This window comes from Nansenia antarctica, assembly GCF_963989245.1.
Source record: "Nansenia antarctica genome assembly, chromosome: 7".
NCBI classification, from domain to species: domain Eukaryota; kingdom Metazoa; phylum Chordata; class Actinopteri; order Argentiniformes; family Microstomatidae; genus Nansenia; species Nansenia antarctica.
The window spans coordinates 55128665-55149980 of NC_137677.1; the positions used below are offsets into that span (position 1 = coordinate 55128665).

The following is a 21316-nucleotide window of genomic DNA, read 5'->3' on the forward strand; positions in this document are numbered from 1 at the left end:
GTCTCTTCAAAGGACCAGGTTAAGACTCTTCTTCGATGCATCGGTAATTGGCCTCTGTGTTGTGACTCCTCTTTATCACTGTCTCACTCCTGACATGTATGTTTACCACAAATATAATCTTCAAAAAGCCTGTTAACATAAGTAGCTCAGCTTTCATAAACCATAAAGTCAGCTCTGACTGATCCTCGGCACCATCCTGTTTACCACGCTGGAGTGCGTAAACAGCGCTCTGATCATATCTGCCGCTGCGCACTAACACAGGCTCTCTCTCTCTTTCTCTCACCGCATATGCCTCTGTGATTCATGCTGAATATATTCATGTTGTATTCATATATTCAGGCTGGTGAGACAGGTAGAGAGAGGTAAGGTACTGTAAGTGCTCTGTTTACATGAACTGTTCGGTGTAGGTGCAACTGTCTCGGTGACAGAATGTTGCAAATCAAAGGTTGACACTTCAGACTTTGAGAAGTGTCTGTGTCTGTGGAGTGCTTTAATTCCCTCAACAAAAGGCGGCACTGCAGGTAACTGGCTAAAGCTTGAGGAGAGTCTCTTAGCCTTGTGTTAAACCTACACTAAAACAGACCTGTTTTAAACTGGAGGGGGTAATCTCCCCCTGTCGTGCTTTGTTCGATGGACACAGGGGGCTGGGCCGGGCCCACAGCACAGCTGGCCTCAGTCAAATTACTTAGAAGGGACTTAATGTCCATCAAACACAGGGACAAGTTCCGGGTCGTGCCACAGCAATTTTTGGGGGGCCAAACACGAAGGGGATTTGATTTCCTGGGCTAATTTTCACTTTTCTCTGTTGGTGTCCTGAAACACTCCAGGTTCGCCTCAGCAGCAGCACTGAAGCGATCACCAGGGGCGACAGCAGGATGAGACACAGGAAGAAGCCTGGTCTCCAAACATCTGGCAGGGCCAGGCTTCCATGACTCGCTCAACCTCAGGATAAAAAAAGGCCCTCAGATCTGCCGGGATCAAAGTGTGCCCTGGGTGCCTGAGCCACCGTGGCCTCAACATATTCAAATATGGTTTCCTGAAAGCAACTGGAGCCACAAGCAGACCTCTGAACATAAACGGGGGGAGGAAAATAAGAGGTTGATACCTGAACTTCAGTGTGTTCTCTCCACACAACACAAGCTAGGCATTACAAAGGCCTGTGGCTTCTGGGAAATAAATTTTTTTATCACTGCATTTAGGGGGTTTTGCCCCAAAAAAACAACCTCTGTTCTCCAGAGGCATTTCAGACCTCATTAATGGTCTTCGTAATCATAAATATTTTTCCCCAAACGGTTCCAGACTTATAATAGCATGCCTGCTTTCTTTGTGTAACTAGAGAGGTAAACAGAGGGCAAACACTTGTAAATGCATATTCCAACAAATGAAATGAAATTCAAACTACAATACTTCCAAACACAATTTTCCTTCATATTGATATTGACATCATGAATTCATCAAAGGCAATCCCCTGTCAGCGGCAGTGATGCCTCAGAGCGGGGGTCACCTGTATCCAGCATTACAGAATTAGCCGTTATCTAACCCAGACCTGCTGTGGCATGCTGACACTAATCCCAGGCCCGCTAGAGAGCCCTGTCTGTGTTATATTATCATGTCTAATCCCCATAATCTCCCAGGCTCGCTGCTAAACGCTATTCCACCTCCGTCTCTTACCTCAGACTCCTAATAACACTAATGAAGGAACTTGGCCCCCCCATTTACAGACTAGCGGTGGGCCCCGGTGACGGCCATAATCAGAAGCCTCCTGCTCAGCCACCCACTCAGCCTCCTAGGCAGTGTGAATTAATGGAATTCATCGCCTTGGGCAAAAAGCAAACCAAACATATGTTCAACAAATCAGGATTTCTGTATTTTCTTGTCACCGTTACTATGCGTGTCTATTAGAGCCATTGATGAGATCTTTAGTGAAGGGCTCGGTGTGTGGGAGAATGAAGGCTTTGAAGTGCTTGTGCCACTTCTACCCCCCCCCCCTCACCCCACGAGACGTTTATGATGAGCTGCTGACCTAGGTTATTAAAATACCACAGAAATGATCACTCATAATGCTCCCTCCCTTTGTTGTCAACACAAAATGGCAGGAAAGGATTGGTGGGGATGAAAGGTTGAAAAGGGTCTTGTATTAAAAATGGCACTTTATCCATTAAAGCAGGATTTCTCCTGTCTCTTTGTGTAATTACCTGCGCCCGCCAGCTCTGTGCCTGGGCTTACCTTGTTTACACTGTGTGTCTCGCAGGCTGCCTGTCTCCCTGCAAGGCTTCACTACAGTGTCTTCTGCTCTGCCTTTGTCTCTGTTGTCATCTCTCACTTGTCTGTCTTGGCTGTCGGGTGCAACCTTGAAAGAGGAGGCATAAACACAGCCAGAAGAATAGCGTCAATGGACACCGAGGAGAAACAGACAAGTCAAAGCAAGCCCTGTATTGTTTCTTATTTAGTCATACTGGAGTTTGTCTATTCATAATTCCGTTTTGGCAGCCACATTTACTAGAACCTATTAATGTGTTTTGCAATGTTAATCACATGCTAATGCAATCGCATAGGCCCCTCTCCTACCCCTACCTCCCTTGCAAATAGCAACACAGTGACTTAATTGTGCGGGTGAAAATAACAGCACACGCAGACTTCCTCTCATATTTAATTTTATCTTTGAATAAAAGAGCTATAGGAAAGTATTAATCTGCTTAACATTTCTAAGTACATCCTCCAAAGGATTTTGCTTTTTTAATCTTACATATGCTCAGCAGAGTTACTGGCAAAAACTGTACGTTTTCCTCATTTCATCCTTTCAACATCAAATGGTGAGCAGCAAAAATTGGATCAGACTTCAAAGACTGTGATGTGCTCCAAGTCACGGAGTGGCTCTTCTATTTCACATATTGAATTCGAGCAGGATATCAAAGTGCTACCAAAGAACCTCAGGTCTTTACTAAAAAAGGGGTCTAACATCTGTAGAAAGAGAAGCGCAAAGACAAATCACCTCGGGGAACAGCGAGCATTTATTCTCAGCCGTGAATTTCCAGCCTTTTGATTCTCTCCTTCCCGTACCACCATGTCTCTCCTCAGAGATGGAGTTCGGAGCAAGAGAAGTCTTTTGTCTCAGGGACTCTAAAAAGACTTTCACGAATAATCTATGTTCAAGCAGCTTTGTAGAAGTACAGTATTTATGCATACATAGCTGAAGCCAGCTGCATGTTAAAAATGTCAACTTCACTGATATGAACTTACCTTTTCTCCATGATCACTGAAAGAGTGTCTGTTCGGTAGGTCATCATACCTACAAAGGTAAAATATTGATTTAAACGACTGATCCTACAACATACAGTATAACAAAAATGTTGTATGGGATTTCATGTGGTAGCTTACTGTATAACATAAATAATCCAATGCAAGAATTGTGTAAAAATCATGACTTTTCATCTTCTCCCTCTGTTATATTTTATATGACTATCTTAAGATACACAATCTGAAGAGCAATGGATCAAATTGGCATGAAATATAATATTGGACACAAATGAAGACCGTGCGCATGGCAGAGGAGGATAGAAAAAGGGTAAGTAAGTAAGGGTGAGTAATAGCATGTAGGTAAAAGCATAGATCTTAAAAGAAGAAATTGGCTCAGATCACGTCAAAATAAATCTATATGGAGAGATTCCAACACTGATTAAACAGAATTGTTAAGTTGAGGTTTGAAGTCGTCTCACCAAGGAATATGATTGTAAATATGGAAAGAAAATCCCCAGAAGAAACATTTCACAGCCTGAGCATACAACAAGCACATTTTCAGATGTGGAAATCTAGTTTTTGAGTCTAGAGAGATGCACATTACATTGACCAAAAGTCAACAAAAGTTGCCATTTCAGTTTCTTTATCAAGATGGAGATCTGCGTCTGTTGTGGCTACCATTGAAAATTCCAATCTGTGCATTCAAATTAAGGGGACAAGTGTCATAGGAGAGTGGGGAAGAGCTAGGTTGGGTGTGTAAGCAGCAGCACTGCACATACAGACACCATGTGTACGGCTGCTCTGCTCAGCTGCTGCTCTCCTGCTAAGCACATACTTTCTTAATGACTGGCCTACCCATATGCTGAGTAAACACGAAAAGCGTTCAGCTCTTATATCTGGATACCAGTAACAGAGCTCAGACCCATTTGCGGTCAGACAAGTGCGCTATCTTGGTGGAGAGATATTTATTACATTTCTGAAACCGAGAGGTGGTGGTGGAGGAGGAGCTTTCTCCAGTGGTTGAAACAACAGTACATTAGGAGGGCGGAAATAAGTCTGCCTGGTAGAGAGCTAAGGTTGAGTGACAGGTATGCAAACCCCTTTGCCCCATGACTGAGGTCTCTATTGGTGGTCTTATTACTAAAATTGCAGACTCTGAGGACAGGGAAGCTTGGCAGAAATGCCCAAAGTCAGATCTACTGACCTTCAGAAAACTAAAACTACAGGACTGTGGGGCACACAAAACATAGAAACATCAAACAGTGAGGAGAATGTTGTGTCTATGTGTGGGCAAAATGGGTTACAGGTAATGGATACATAAACACACACACACACACACACACACACACACACACACACACACACACACACACACACACACACACACACAGATGTACTCACCCAACATACTCCTCCCTGGTGGTCATACCTCCTGCCCCCGGGTCAGATCTGTACCTCTGGACTCCATGGTGCTTACGCACTCTGTGGCCTCGGTAAGCTGTAGTGGACATAAATGTTGGACTTAGATTCAGTGTGCCCAGCATCAATACAATCCAGTGCCATATATGGTGCTGGTGTCTAAGTATTCTTCAGAGTTTCCCTCTTAGAGTTTTATAAAGTAAAATAGCTTAAGGGAAATTAACTGTGAACTGTTTCAAAGGTTTTGGGCAATTTCTGACTGCAAATTAACAAAGCATTCTTACTCACAACTGAGTAACCTAAATGCCATCCACATGTTCTCCCCAAGAAACATAACTCTTTATTGCTACAAAATTACATTCATTTTCAATTAAAAGAAGAGGGTTTTATTTTCAAAACAACATGTGATTAGAGTAGGAACCTCGGCTCTAATGGCTGGTAAACGGAGCATGCTAACTCCCTCAGTCCAAGGGCTTTGTGTTTTACTTGTAAAATTATACACCCAGGAGAAGAATGTTCAAGTACATTGTTGAGCAGCAGCTCTATTTTCCATGGGTCTAATCTGATCGATGGTTAGCATGCCCCCCCGGCCCTGCTGAGATCTGAGGAGCCACCAGGCTCATACATTTGAAAGGCATCTGTTTATTTTCAAAATGCAAATGCGGCCCACCTCAAAGGCTATAAGCTGCAGAGAACACACAATGTGAGCGTGTTGGAGTGTTCCGTCAGGGGGCTGAGGCCCCACTTATGTCAGTTTTCGCCTTCCCCACAATTCCTCCTGCCCACACACAAACACACTTCTACAAAGACAGACAGAGAGAGAGAGAGAGAGCACGCAAGCAAGGGGGGCGACAGCCGGGCTTTTCTCACACCGCAACCGCTGTTTACCCATTCTGTGGCGTTATTTACAAGGGTTTTAATGGAGGACATTTACACAAGGTGTAGAGGCGACTGAGATGCTGCATGCGCCAGATGAGGGCAGCCCTTAGGAGAGCCAGCAAAGACAATGCCAAGTCTCCTCCCCCAGACCTCCTCTCCCCTGCCCCTCTTGGCACCCTCCCTTGTCCTCCAGTGAGAGTCTCAGAGGAGAGGGGAGGAGGAGGGGGAGGGAGGGGGAGGGGAGAGGGAGGAGGGGGGAGGCCCGGGAAGGTTAATGTGCCCACTTTGATCTTCGTCAAGGCACACTGAGTAAGAATTAATTTACATTTCAGATGAAAAGGTTGACAGTATAAAAAGGCATCTTGTTTCTGGTATGTGAGAGAGAGCGGTGTAATAGACCGGAGGAAGTCGTGAGGAAACAGAAGGGATAAGCCCCTCTCTTGCCTTTACTGGGAACGAGATGAAAGGGAAAAAAAATATCTCAATATGCACTGTTCTTCTGAAACATGGGGACCAAATGCTGCCCAAACTTTCAAAAGGCCTTTCTTTATACATTATTAATTCATTATTACTGTTTCATGCAATGCTTATTGAGATCAAAAAGGTGTTTCTGAGAACCATAAGGTTGTCAGGCCTATATTCAGTTTTCCCTAGAATAAAAATAATTCAGAACATCGGCGTACATTTTTTACTGGACGTAGATCTATGAGAAGAGTCCAGAGGTGTGAATAATAACTTTGGAAAAACGGAGATGTTTCTGAGAACAATTATTTGCAATGCGTTACCTGATTGTATGCGAACAGCGGCTTCGTCCCTCTCCTTCTTGACTTGCTTGAGGTTCTGACGGGCAGCATGGCCCCTCCAGGCTACGCAGAGAGAGGCGAGAATCTGCTCAACTTCAGTCAAACAATATACAACATGAGATCCCACTTCAAAACACTGCCAACCCAGATGGCAATGAGATAGATCCCTTTGAAGTCTCAGTGGTCTTATTGTCTATCTTGAAGCATTGCTCTTGACCTCCCCATAGGTCACACTGTGGTTATCACACCCTGTCCTTTATGAAGCCTAGGTATTAAGGTCATTCAGTGATATGGGGGCCTGGGGGTCAGATGTACCGAGCACTTGAACCAGGAGCCTGCACATGTGTCATCAAAAGGGGACATTAATGTCAAAAAACAAAGCTAAAACAAGAAACTGTGTTCATTTACACTTTACCGTTGTATCCTTTCTCACAAACATTACCTTTTTATAATGAACTCTGTAAAAAAAACAAGTGCATACCTTGCCCCTTGTGCAAACCCTTAGTAAACCTGACCCAAGGTGACAGGCTCATATTATGGCCTAGAAGGACTACTGTACTTGATTGGATGACGACGGCTCCATTGTTCCTTCTCTCCATCTCCCTGCGGTAGCGTCTGGCACCTAGCCAGCCCTTGGTATAGGCCTGCAATATGACCACCCGTGCTATCACCTCCCTCAGCAGCAGGTTCAGCTGCTCCACATGGTAGTACTTCAAGAACACCTGACAGAGACGTACAGAACAGACACACAGATTTACACTGGGCATCTTATGCCACATCTGATGCCACTGAAACGCCATCCATAGGTTTGGAAAATAAGCTGTATGATAAATGTTTCACTCGAGAATAGATCCCCTTTCACAACATTGATCTGATGAATCAGATTCAGTAATAACTAACTGTAAGCTCAAGCTTTGGTATCTACGACTGAGACGGCAAGAAGTTAGAAGAAGTAAGAAGTAAACAACTTCCTTTTTTGCCAAGCGAGTCGGCTGGAAAACACATACAGTATGTGGACTGGGTATTGCTTCCAAAACAGCTTCTGTGGAGAAACAAATCATGGCCTACAGTAGTAACCGTGTCTATGTTATCATCTTACCTTGGTCTTCCCCATGACCCATTTGTCGAGTTTGGCCCGCTCCAGTATGGCAACAGCATTCTCTTTGTTGGTGTCGGGCATCTGGTGAGCCCGGAAGGCTAGGTAGTAGTACCTAGAAGAGTAGGGAGGGGGAGAGAGGAATGCGTTGACCTCTTTTGACCATTCCATGACAAAAGACGCATTATACAACAACACACTCAAAGCCACAATGTTACAGTACCGGTAAATATATTTAAGTCTAAGTGAATTCAATCACCATGCATGACTTTGAAACATGGGTTTGCAGTGCACAGAAAAAAACTGAGGCTCACTGAGACATGAGCCCTAAACAGAGGCCTATTGTCTAAGCTCTTTTGAATTGACTCTGCTCTCTTATTTCAATGGCCACAGATGATGCCCATCAGGGCCAATCAGGGCCTATCTGTGTGCATCAGCTCTACTGCATGTTTCTACCTCATTGTCTCTTGACTGTCCCTCCCGTTGCAGTGTACAAAATACCAGCATAGGACAAAGCTGATCTAACAGTTTGTTCAGGGACATCAAGGCTCTCAAACTGCTGGTTCATCCCTTGTGTTCTGGTGTTGGTCAAAGAGAAGAACAACAACAATCGAGTTGGGAAGAAAAACTTCTTTGAACCCCCCATTCCCAGTCAACAGCCTTTCATTCTAATTCCTGTTGATACCTGTTATTTCTTTGATGGTAAATACAAAGCACACTCCTAGGCAACATCAGACGAGTCTTTGATATGAGAGCACACGTTTAAATCAGTTTTCACTAAAGGTGCAGTTTAACTATTGAGTTTGTCAGTATCATTTCAGCTTGGCTTGGCTGGAGGAGAGGCCAGTGGTATGCTATACATACATAATAACACAGGTCACACATTACATTAAGTTGGTCTTATGTCGGTGTAGTAACACTGTTATTACACGAATGTAATAGCAACATTGAATATGCATGTTATTACAGAGTCATTAAGTAATTACTTGTAATTAAATGTTATGTTATCTAACAAATGGTATGAGGAATGTCACTACTTCTAGTATTTGACGAGCATAACTTAAATATCCATACCATTCCCAAACGGATTTTTCAGATGTTTTCCTTTTTAGTGTTAGCAGCCCATTATTAGGTCATTCACTCTTGAACACCAAACTCGACCCTCAAATAACCTCATCAAAACTCTGAGTGAAATTGGGAAGCATAGAAAAATGGCATGTGGTCATTCAAGGTTTTCTGCTAGGAATGAGTCTAAATTAAACACAATCTTTTAAAAGCTCCCCTAGAGCAGCGAAACTAACCAGCCGTCTCACTGCTTTTTACACAGGCCACAAGCCCAAGCTAATTAATTTTTATATCATCTTAAAGCCTACCCATTGGAGGTGCCTGGAATACTTTTCAAAGGATAATTGATCAAACGTAGGTTTCCTGCGTTTTCCCAAGGACCTTGTCTGAGTATGTATTTTGTTCTTGACAGGGCTGAGTGAGAAGGGCTGATTTGGGGATTTTTTTTGTGATCTAAGCTCAAGGAATGTTAATACAGTGTTTAAACAGGTACACTTCTTATATCCTTCACTCTTCCTCATGTTGGCAGCCATTAAGAAAAATAATCAAAACCTTACACAATGAATCTCAAATAAGAGTCAGTTGAAGAAGAATTTTCTCATTTGTCGTTACTCTTACTCTTCATGAATAGTCAAGAAAATCTATTAAAATGTATATCCTCTAGCATCAGAGATCCTCCTTATTTGAATTTGGCCCTTATTTCCCTGTCCCGTGGATCCATCCAGTTAAGAGATTTGCAGGATGTAGTGTTCTACAATCACTAATGACTCCCAATTAGTCAGCCTCTTGCTCTGCTCAAAGTTGGACTCCTATCTAATTAAGGAATCGTGTTTTTGTGTGATGTAGTACACAGTGCACTTGTTCTGTACTCTGGGGTTGTGTCAGCACTCAGCATGAGTGCACAGTGCATGAGTGAGTGCACAGTACACACACAGCAGTGGAAAGTGCGTGGCTCAACGCTGTTACCTGTTAACAAACTCTTCAAACAGGATGCGGTGGGAAAAGCCCTGTCGCCGGATGTTCACTGTCTCCAGGATCCCAGTGTAGCGCAGCTGCACGATCACCCTCTCCTTGCAGAAGCGCAGCGCCTGTCTGTCATCGTTGGGCCTGATACAGCGAACAAAGTGGGGCTGACCTACCACCATCTTGGAGAGCAGATCCATCAGGGAGTACTGCCGACGGAGAGAGAGAGGACAATGGGAGGCAAAGAGGGTGGAGTAAACAAGAAAACAAGGATTATCATTTCAGTGTCATCTTTTCATTATTTCAGTGTCATCATGGAATTCCGTAGTGATGCTGTTTTGTCATCTGTCAACAAACACTCTTACTAACACTGATATTCTCTGGTATTATATAATTCTGCCCTGTCACTAAAGCCACTCTCTAGTTACTGTATTACAGGTAAATCACCTCCTTCACTGACATTTTAATGATATAGTGATGGTGAAGTTACATACACGGAAGTAGGAGGCTACTGTCTGTCTCCTCATGTTGGTGGTCTCCTCCGGATGTCTCATCATCTCCATGGTGTCCACCTAAATACAACCATCGCCATGGTTACCATAACTGTCAATCACCAAAGCCTCCCTTCACCCAAATCTGAGTGCAATGACTTCAACAGCAATACTTGAGCTGTTCTTTTCAACCTGAGGTCCTCAGTGAGGATAAAAGTAGCAAATAGCTTTGTTAAATTCAGCACTTCCTCAAAATGGGTCGGACATGAGTATATTGCTGCTTTAACTGTGTTGTCTGAGTTGCGCAGCATCCATAAACACTTAAAGCCAACTATCTAGAGAATGGATCTCCAGTGCTGAGGGGCAAATTGCAGTGCCGCTCTGTATAATGAGGCTTGCCGTCCCAAACCAGATAGTCTTTCTAACAACGTATTAACGAGGACACAATATAAGCATTCTAATGGCCCTCGCCGTTCATGGCTTCATCAAAATTAATGATGCAATAAATATTTTATAGTAAGTCCACACAGCAAAGTGCATAACTTAATACTTTATTTCATCTTAGCACACAGGGAAAGGTATGTCAAACATTCTCTGAATAACTTCACCGAGTAATTGGGTGTCTTGATAGTTTACTATATTGAATGCTGTTCAGATGTTCAAGTATTCAAGTACAGTATCTGTTCAAGTATTCTAACAGGGGCCCTCTACGTATACTCAACACTACTTTAATCATTTATTTGGACTGATAACTTTTTATGGGTTTCTGATCTGTTAACTGTTTAAAACTTTCCACCGACTTTGATTGAGATGGCATACATTTTACATCAATCATGTTGAGTCATTGTTACAAAGTACAGTAGTACTTTCTTCTCCAAGTGTAGCTACTGTACACTAAATAAGGTTTTGTACATTAAAAAGGGAACATGAAATTGAAGTCCAACCAAAGTAAGAGTGAATCAATAATACAACATAACCTGTGCTATATCAGGATCATTAGAAATGTTCTGGAATCATCTACAGTTCAATTTGAGAATTACAAATTGAGAAAAATAGCAATCCAAGACAAGATAAAAAATATTAAGAAACAAATGTTATCCACCATAGATTGTTCTTACCTTCAATAGGTATCTGGGAGACTGAATACAGGACATATCAGTGAAAAACATGGAAATAAAGAAGAAGATAAAAGGACAGACAAGAAGTAGGGAATATGAAATCAACTTTAAGGGTTTTGACCAAAAGTCATAATGTTGTGAATATTCATTGAATACATGTGCAAATGAATTTAAAGTAGTCTTAATGCATGGATATAAACTAGTGGACATTATGATTTTACTAAATGCTTCCCCTTAAAATAAATTAGTTCAGACAATGAGAGATTAATAGAGTAGCCAAAGATGAAATTGAAAATGGCTTCAAAACTGTTAAACAAAACAAACACCCAATAATAGTGGCCAAACTGTAGCATTATGATGTGTGGAGAGCCTTTAATGTCCACTCCACTCCACCTTAGTTTTATTATTGTTCTTTACTAAAGGAATGGTTAGAGCAGGCTTGGTCACTAATCAATATACACTCTATTGCCCCTTCCTTAGCAGCTGTTGCTGGAGTGAGATACTGGGATGTCCCCCCTTTAACAAGGCTTCATTCAGTGTCAGGGTGATCCCAGTTAAGGGTGGAGCGTGCAGGGAGATGTCACAGATGCTACAATAGGCCAATCAGCATGACACAACACAAGTTTACTCAATGTTAGTCACAACTGTTTGACTGTAAACAATCACATCCTGACAACAAGAGAGCAGAAGAACAGCACCAGAGGCAAGAAAGTGGGGACAGCCAAGAGGTCAAAGGTAGTCCAAAGTTATTTCTGTGTTTGAGATAATGATGGCTGTGAAGCACAAGCTAGGATTAACGTACACCTACATTGGATGAAGAGATACAACGGTTTTGAAATGTCATACTTTTCTGAGGTTTCAGTTAGAAAGGAAGATGGAGAGAAAGGAGCCCACCTTGTTGCGTCCTGCGGTAAGCTGGGGTGGAAGTGACCTTGAAGCAGCAGTGACCCTTGCCCTTGATGTGGCCAGATTTCCTGTTCAAAACACACAGAACCAACATGCTGTATCAGACGTCAACAGGGAGCAGTCCTTTCAATAGTGGCTGTGGAAAGGTGTTCCTTTGGTGTGATAATGTTATTATGGAGGGGGAAATCACTGAGTTAGAATTCAATAATGGGAAATACCAAGAATCTCCCTGCTTTTTCAACCAGCATGGTCTCTGGTAGTGGCCATGTCCTTTGTGAACTATTGTGGTAATCCTTCAGCTAGACAGAAAGGGCAGTCTAGGACCTCCGGTCTGAGCTGGATCCTATGGAGTCAGTGGTACAGCTGTCTGCACAGCAGTATTACAGGCCGGCACACAGAGGAGAGGATATGAACCTCCTCGCATATGCAAGACAGTCTGAACATTTCAAAGTTTCTGCACAAGATGTCCAAATGTTTTCTCTGGCTATATCTTCAGAGGCTAAACTGTGATTAATAGCAGTGAAAGAAGCCTTTGAAGCAGGATTGGTGACATCAAAGTCCTAATCCATGGGTGGCAGGATTTTTATAATGAGTGGGAAGTATCTTAACACATTTCAAAGGGTTTACTCCATGAATAAACAATAGCTGCACAGATGTGCCACACACACCTTTAGAAAAATACGGCTGTGGAAACAGGAGGCGGCATTACCGAGCCAGCAGTGTGCACCGCCGAGAGAAACCTTTGTTTTTCTTTAAGCTAAAGCTGAAGTGACAGGCTAACAATTGTTCTGGTTTTTATACTGCAGAAAGAAGTGAACATCAATAAACAAAGATGAGGTCATTCATTTCTGCATATTTACAACTCTTTCAGGTTTCAAATTTCAAGGCTAGTAGTGGTTGAGAATGATCATCTCAAAACAACTATGGCATTAGGACAGCCATTTCATGTTAAAAAGGCCAAAATAACAGTGTAAGTTGGAAAGCATGACTCAGACATTTCTGCATCTCCGGAGAGACTGAAATCAATTTGTGATGGATTCATTAAAAGTCAGATCACATCTAACTTTAGCAAAGGAATGTCCTGCTCACGCCAAAGGCTTCGTGTCAGGCCAAAGGAATGTATTGTCACATCACAAGTGTATTCTCTCTCTCTCACATACACACAAACACACACACACACACACACACACACACACACACACACACAGACACACAGACACACACACACAGAGAGAGAGAGAGAGAGAGAGAGAGAGAGAGAGAGAGAGAGAGAGAGAGAGAGAGAGAGAGAGAGAGAGAGCTGTAGTCAAAACAACTCACAACATGTGTTGTGAGACAGCCACAAAAGGATAACCTTAAAAGACATTATTTTAACGGTTTGACGGTAAATTGTTCTAACCCTAGTTTTGGCTATTGAAACACTTTGCACTTCATACACAATATCTGTAAAATCCTTCAACAATGAAATGGAACATGTGGTGGTGATCTTGAGTTTTGAGGCATTTAGAAATGTATCATAAGTCTCTCTCAGTAATGTAATGTAGTTATGTTGGAAATGTGCCCATTTCTTTGATCAAACAAAAAGTAGTACAACTGTGTAGAAATCATACATTCTTTACTCCTCAGTGCACTGAGAGAGCAACAGCAGGGGTAGGGGGGACGGGGACGTCTGAATATACCTTTTTTGTCTGGTACAACATAAACAAACACTAAATCATCAACATTGGACATACATTTGAAAGGTGCTCTCTGTTGAAAAATAAATGATAAATTACATGGATTTAAACACCATGTATTGGCCTTGGCAAGACACACAAAGACTGATCTTTGAGAATTGAACATCCAAACTGTGTCAGGTATCTTCCTACTGCACAAGGCCGGGCCTCGCTCCAATTAGCCCAGAGTGAAGCTGGATGGATTAATTGGAGTGGTGTCTTGTGCAGATGAAGAGCACTCTCTCCTCTCCCCATTAGTGCTGCTGGGCCCGATCATCTGAGCACATTTGTCATGATGAATTAGCGGCGGCTTGCGGAGCGGGCCCGTGGAGTGTCACTGTGCTTTCACGCCTCTCACTTCCATGACACCATCAAGGGGAGATGAAGGGGCTGCTACGGTGATGAGGGAAGCTATGACAGTACCTAAGCCTCGCAAACGGACACTCACTCACTGCTTTCTACATGTATTCCGCCGTGGGTCTTATTTAATTCATACTCCGCGGGATTTTGTCTCGCCTTCTGACTAGATGATTAGTGCAATGGTTAACATTTATTCTGCTCAAATATTTCCTGTGTTTCCTGTGTTGAGGCATGCTAACGCCTGACCCGTGAAGTCCAACCTTCAGGTGAAGATACTGTAGAGGACATGTCAGATTAAGATTAAAATGCCAGATTAAGAATAAAAAGCAGGTTTACCCCATATGTTAAATGAATATTCAAATCAACAATAAATGCATGATGAATGATGCATTACATAATTGATATTATTGCTACAATAATATACATTTAATTCAGGTAATTCACATCTCTGATTATGCAAGTTCTTTTTATACTATTAATAGATAATATAATGTAACAAAAAAATTATGCCATGCCATTCCCAATGAGTCATAATTTCAACTGTGTAAAAAATGGTGTATTACTACTATGTTAAAGACAAGAAGCAGGAAGGTTTGGTGTGAGAGGAGAAGACATGAAGGGTTACATTTCCCATCAGGTCATCCTGTCACAGGGAGCAGGCGGTGGTGGAGGAGCCCACTGATCCTTTCTGCTTCACGTGTGTTGCTCTTGGCATCGACTGCCAGCACAGACACACATAGAGAGAGAGAGAGGGAGAGAGAGAGAGAGAAAGAGAGAGAGAGAGAGAGAGAGGAAAGAGACAGAGAGAAAAGAGAAAAGGCCTTCCCTGGCATCTGTGCGTTCACTTTGAAAATTAAGCCCAGCAAGAATCCTATAGAAAAAAAAAGCTCAAGCTGGCAGTTGTATTGGGTTTCTATTGACAAGAATAGTCAATGTGCCCGGGATTAAAAAGCAATCCTGCGTTCAATATGACACTCCCTACATGCTTTTATGAGTGCCAGTGCGCGCCTTGTACTTCAGAAGCTGTGGATCGAGCTGTCGACACGGGGTACAATCAAAGTTGTAAGAGGGAGCAGCCTTCGCGAGCTGAGTGTGCAGGGGCTCGCTGGATATCTCCCCTTCTCTCCCGCTCTCTTTTTGAATACATGTGATCGAGAAACTCAACTCAGCACCCAAGCAAATGGGATTACGGCACCCATAACCCCCGCCACCCCCCTCACCCCCTCTATAACCACCGCTGTTTATGCCCAGAGACTACTCCAGAGGCTGTTGATTTAAATGCCATCCACCACTGTCAGAGCAGATCAATCAGAAAAAGCATGGTGTAATTGGCTTTTAGTGACACAACATAAGTGTTGCATTTATCAAAAGGATGTTCTAGCACACGTGACTTATGTGTGGGCCTGCTCCTTGCTATTGAAGTAGAGGGGCCTCAGAATCCTACTGCTGACTCCAAACATTCCCCCACTACTACGATTTGATTTTTTAAATTTGTATTATTACTTAGTAAGTATCTCTGTTGCCTAGACAAGTGTGCAGCTCTCTACATGGGCATCCTGATGACACTACAGTAGAAGGAATGTGCCCAGTGGGATGAAAGGCATTCTACTAGGGGAGAACAAAGAGCAGAATGTGTCATAATGCTGGGTGAAAGATGTCATTTCATCGCTGCAGAAACTCAGAAACTGGAGAGAGGCACATCGTAGTGTACGTACAGCCTATCATTTCAACAAAAAAAAAAAAGTGCAGAAAATGAGAGGTATTAGGAGTTAATGCACTGCACTGTACCACACACAGACTATGCTCAATGTAATCTAAATAGATGTACTTTCAATCAAGCATACTGAACAGAATATTCTCTCTGTGGTAAGATAAAGTTGCCAATGAAAACATTTGACTGCAAATGGCTAATAAACACATACAGTATGTTAGTAGTGTTTTAGCATCCCTGCCCATCGTTACACAAGAGACTTAATTTCCTATGCTATATAAATCTGCAAGTTAGGCATTCTAAACTGTGTACAGTATGTTACTATGCAAGTGCTTAAGTTACAGCACATAAATATTCCAAACACTCAACCCACTCCTTTATTTGGCATGTTTTCATCGATTAGATGAGCTACCTAATAATTTGAAATGAGTAAATATGGCAGCAGCCATCTATTTACTGGTTTTTACTCTACATACAACATGTTTACATATATGAATAGAAGTATGAATTTAAAAAATGCATAATGCATATCCCTATAGGATGTAATTCATACATACTGTATACTTTATGTAGGAGGACCCCTACAGTGTACTCCAGCAGAGGGTTGACATTAGATGCCATGTTTATGTGCAGATGCTCTGCTTACAGTACCGGGGCCAACCCTGAGAAGGATCCATCCATACAGATAACCTGACCACCGGCAAACCAGGCCCCATTGGGCCTTTACAGAGCTCAGCCAATTCAAACACTGTGATCTGACTGATCTGGGAAAAGACCCTGGCCTGGAGGAATTTGTCCATGCAAATAAATCCCATTTCCTCTGACAAAACACCAGCACATGGCCCAGCCTCAAGGACCTGCACCATGAGACTCTGCAAGGCTCAAGTGGCCCTGCTATTCACGGCGGGAAAGCTTTTCACTTTCTGGGGCTTTCAGAGTTCTCAACCACTCTAAAGACACTATCTGTGTGTGTTTGTGTGTGTGTGTGTGTGTGTGTGTGTGTGTGTGTGTGTGTGTGTGTGCGCGTGCGTGTGTTCGAGCAATGACATCTTACTTAATTGATATTCAACATTTGAATTCCAACTGGAATGCGAGAGGTTCAACTACAGTATCTTAAACCATTTTGAAACTGAAACACAATTTGAAGTGCTCTAACAGAGATGGTTAAATTACAACTCTCTGGGGTTGTAATTTCATATCAACATTTAATAACACAGAGAGAGGTGTATGAATTTCATCCCAGTGTGTGCAGTGCCTTGTGTCTGTCAGATACACCAGTGCCCTTTCATCTCCAATGCCAATGTTAACATGATGAGGATCTACAAGACTGACACCTAGTGGTCACCATAAGCACCACTCAGTTGGTAGTCACAATGCAGCTGAATAAAACCACCCGGGTTAGATAGATTTTCATCTGATCACACTGATAGCAGTAATTTCACAGATAACAACGAATCTATAATATGAACTCAAATGCAAATTAAAGTCCCTCAGATTTTACCCTGAAGAAAAGAATTATAATTTTCCTACGCTATTTTTCACTTAAAAGGAAACTCAAGCTTTACCCACTTGATAAGCAGAAGTAGATTGTCTCACAGCTTTTATCTCATGTGATTATCTATAGTTTCATGAACTGTCATGAGAAAATGGGGCCTCCAAATCAGAAGAATTATGAAGGTCAAGTCGGGGAACCCTGTGGACATACTCCAAAACGGAGAAGAAGAATGACAAGAGAGCAAAAGGAGAGATGACATACAATACACAGTAAATACTCAAATATCAAATAATATTGGTGGATGAATCACAACTACAACGCAAAATAACACTTTTGCCACAGCCAAACATCAGCTTTATACACACAGTACACTAGACAAAATGTCATTGCTGCAAGTGTGTCCCTTTGTGTTTGTGCTGTGGATGCAGAGACTGTGCAAACTGGACCAAATGATAGTGGCTTTTAGGCCTAATTGACATCATGACAGTAGCCATGAATGATGGTTCACTTCTCCTTTATCAGTACACTCTCTCCCGTTTATCATGGCACTGAATTACCTTTTTCAATGGCTCACCTATCTTAGTACTCACATAAAAGCCTATAGATACAGAATGAGTATTTCTAATGGAGGCTAATCCAGGGTAGGCCTACTGTACCTACAGTATAATATGGTGAATTTGAGCAGCACTTAATCTCACGTAACTGAAAGCAGTCATTTACAGGTGGCTAAAAAAGAAGCAAAGCACATAATATGGCTTAACCGAAGAGAAGTATGAAGTTGGCATCTCATAATTGAACACATCTATTAGCGAACCAGCTCAGGAAAGTGACCATAGCTAATGACGAGGATATTACCACCTTCATTTACTGCACAGAAGAAAAGACGGAGGGAAAGTTGCTTTTGTGATCTCTAAATACCGTTTCTTCTTCATCCCCTGGGTATTGAGAAACCTTATCACAAAAATATCCTGCTGCTCCAACAATCTGGAGATAGCAGTGAGCAGCAGGAAACCAAGAGGGACAGCTTAGTGAAAATAAAAACAGAGCCCTTCGCGGAGAGAGAGCTGAGCCTCTTATCCACACCAGGCGAGTGCACAAAGGCTCGGAGCGGAAGAGGACGAGGATGTCTTCGGAGAGACGCGTCTTTCAAAAAAAACTTTTAAAAACGTATTTATTTATGGAAACCCCAAGAACACTAGCCCCACTATCAGACAACAATACACTCAGCTCCCAGTAAGTTTCTCTCACAGTGTGAAGAGAATCAATGATATCAATTGTTTGAATATAAATAGGTTCTAAGATCCTATGCATTGTGTGGAATACTGTATGGCAGTGCTGGAATAACGCTATTTACTTCTAAAATGAAGCAACCCAAAGCAGACCAGGCATTTTTATAGTTAGAGTTATAGTTGAAAGTTTAAGAACCTACCTGTTTTTGTCAATGGACTAGAAAACAGCTGCTGTAAAAGTTTATTCTCTGAGGTTCTCAGGACCACGACAATGTCTGCAGGGAGTGTGTCTCGGTTCTTTTCCAGGAACCCATTCACATTGTACAGGACCTGCAGGACACAGCACAGTGATATTCACTAATACTTACTATGTGGGTAACTCAATTCTGTGATGGCCTTCACAGTATGTGTGGACAAAATACCGGACGAAGATTCATACCTTTCCAGCATAATGCTGAATTCCAAAGCAAAGCTCGACACGTTTTGGTCTCCAGAAGTACTTATAGCGCAGATTGTCCTCAAACTTATCTAAAGAGAGGAAGAACAGAGAAAATATATGAGAGTCACGTTACCAAAAGATTCAACGGCTTCCTTCCCACTTTGTAGCTAACAGGGGGAACTTGATGGAGTCTACTGAACATGTGTAGGTATCTCTTACCCACTAAGGTCTGGTCAGTGGCCTGTGGGAAGCGGCTCTCCTCGTCCAGCAGAGAGAGCAGGCCCATGGGCTTCTGGAGGAACATGTCCAGGATGGGCCGGTTGTCCTCATACTCCACCAGGCTGGCATCCACCCCCTCGCTCTGATACTCCATCTAATTACAACCACAGAATGTAGAACAATCTGCAGCAAATTTCACTAAATAACCCAATTAAACAATCTGGGGTAAATACTGTATGATTAGTGCATGTTTGGGTGGGAAAAAGAGAGTTCTTAATCAACAGCACCGCAGTGCTGCAGCAGCACTGATTTAGTTTTTTCTATGACTGAACTTTATAAATAAAGTCCGTCGCTGAATGCATTATGTGGGACAGCTCTGAAATAACAAATAGAACCACTTACTAATTCATAATTCATTTCAATTTGCAAATAACCTAGAGTCATATCATATTATTGCATCTGCTTATTCAAATCAAAAAGTTATTTTAAATATATATTTTACTAATAAAGTGGAACCAATGGATATAAACCATCCTCATGTTTAAATCATTAACTTGGAATAATCAGCTTCTGTGTACCAGTGGATAGAAGCCATTCTCGCATTATAAAAGCCCTTTCCCACTAAGCACTAGCCCTACACTGAAGGCAGCTAATACTTCTTTATCTATGTTACAAGTGAAATCCTGAAAGTTGCCTTCTATAGTCAGGCCTTGATATACAAATTATCTTTGATGTAACTGGACAAAACGAAAAAGAAGTAGGGCCAGGACATTTCCCTGATCATGTCACCTGACCAGAATAAACCCCAGGCCCTAAGTGTGAGGAGGCATTACCATTCTAATAAGTCAGTTATTTTCTATTCATTAGGCTGATAAAAAATTATCACTTAAAAAATGCTGGCACATCCTATAATTCCTTCTAGCGGGATTGCTGGAGAGCAAACATTAAGACAAAAGGATATTACAGCAAAAACGTTTCTTGATTAATGTCTATACAACAACATCAATGAAAATGAAGAGCTCCCACACTCCTGAGTAAACAACTTCATTAAATCAATTAAGAGAATAATTTCCTGTGAGCCAGCAAAAGAAAATGACTTTAACAACACAGTGAAGCTCGGAGCAAGATAACACCAAATTACAGCATTTCATTTCATGTTCAGTGATTGATGAGCAAGGCGCAGCGTACTGACATGTTTATAATGCATAATGATGCTCAACAACAATTTAAAATATATGCTGTATATCCTGTGCAATAAAAGGACAGGAACAGGTAATCCTGTCTAAATCAATCTCTGAATGTTTAATGGACTCTTACAGTAATTAAGTAGGAGAGGTGATCGATCTATCTCAAACATGAGCCAACCATTCTAAATGCTCACCTGTTCAAGGGCAAATATGTGCTGGTTGAAGTAGAACTGAATCTGTTCATTAGCAATGTTGATGCACAGTTGCTCAAAGGAGTTCTTCTTGAAGTTCTCGAATCCAAAGATGTCCAGGATCCCAACGTTCATGCCACTTTCTGTGGCACTTCAAAGGGGGAAAAGGGGACAGGCAAACTTATTTGTGTGTGTAACTGTGTGAACAAATCCCAAGGAACCACATTAGCTAATAAAACTTTAATGATGAACCAAGTTCAACCCAAATACAGATTATCTGGTCTGAATGGCATATTCTGTCATAGGAAAAATCATAATCATAATTTTCTATTTTTAACAAATAGTGTCAAAATACAAAATACATCAATCGATCATAAGACTTTAATCACATGCAATGGTTGTACAAACAGATCCATAATCAACTTAGGAACAGTCTGTAGCTCATTGTGCTATGGACTACGCTAAACACAGATTCTACATTTCATATTCACAGAGAGGCTCTGCCTCAGAGTCCACACTTCCATGATCTGTCTTCCTCCTTCCATTCTCCAACTTAGAGGTCACCTTTAGCCTTGGTTAACAGGTTATTAATGGCAATAAGAGAGAAACTACAGATGATTAGAGTGGAGACAGGCTCTCTGGGCCTTGCACAGCTTGGAGTGAGAGTCAGATGATTTCCTGACAGTCCACGCTCACATTTATGAGGGGGAATTCTTTTGGATCCATGAACAAGTCTTTACAGTCTCTCTGAAGTCTTTTTAATTATCTGAATATTATTTTCTCTGCACGCAAC

The 21316-nt window shown here is 42.0% G+C and overlaps 1 protein-coding gene across 1 annotated transcript in view; it reads right to left on the reverse strand.

The window, feature by feature from the left end:
• Positions 1–21316, reverse strand: part of myo3b (myosin IIIB) — a 39937-nt gene that overhangs the window by 18232 nt on the left and 389 nt on the right. The window contains exons 2-15 of the mRNA XM_080535843.1: positions 20527–20666; positions 19146–19299; positions 18927–19015; positions 18688–18817; positions 11966–12045; positions 11072–11092; positions 9957–10034; positions 9466–9671; positions 7438–7549; positions 6898–7060; positions 6321–6401; positions 4639–4735; positions 3241–3289; positions 2227–2350 (exon numbers count right to left, since the gene is read on the reverse strand). Coding sequence (XP_080391969.1) covers positions 2227–2350; positions 3241–3289; positions 4639–4735; positions 6321–6401; positions 6898–7060; positions 7438–7549; positions 9466–9671; positions 9957–10034; positions 11072–11092; positions 11966–12045; positions 18688–18817; positions 18927–19015; positions 19146–19299; positions 20527–20666 — 1524 coding nt within the window. The remainder of the gene's footprint in view (positions 1–2226; positions 2351–3240; positions 3290–4638; positions 4736–6320; positions 6402–6897; positions 7061–7437; positions 7550–9465; positions 9672–9956; positions 10035–11071; positions 11093–11965; positions 12046–18687; positions 18818–18926; positions 19016–19145; positions 19300–20526; positions 20667–21316) is intronic.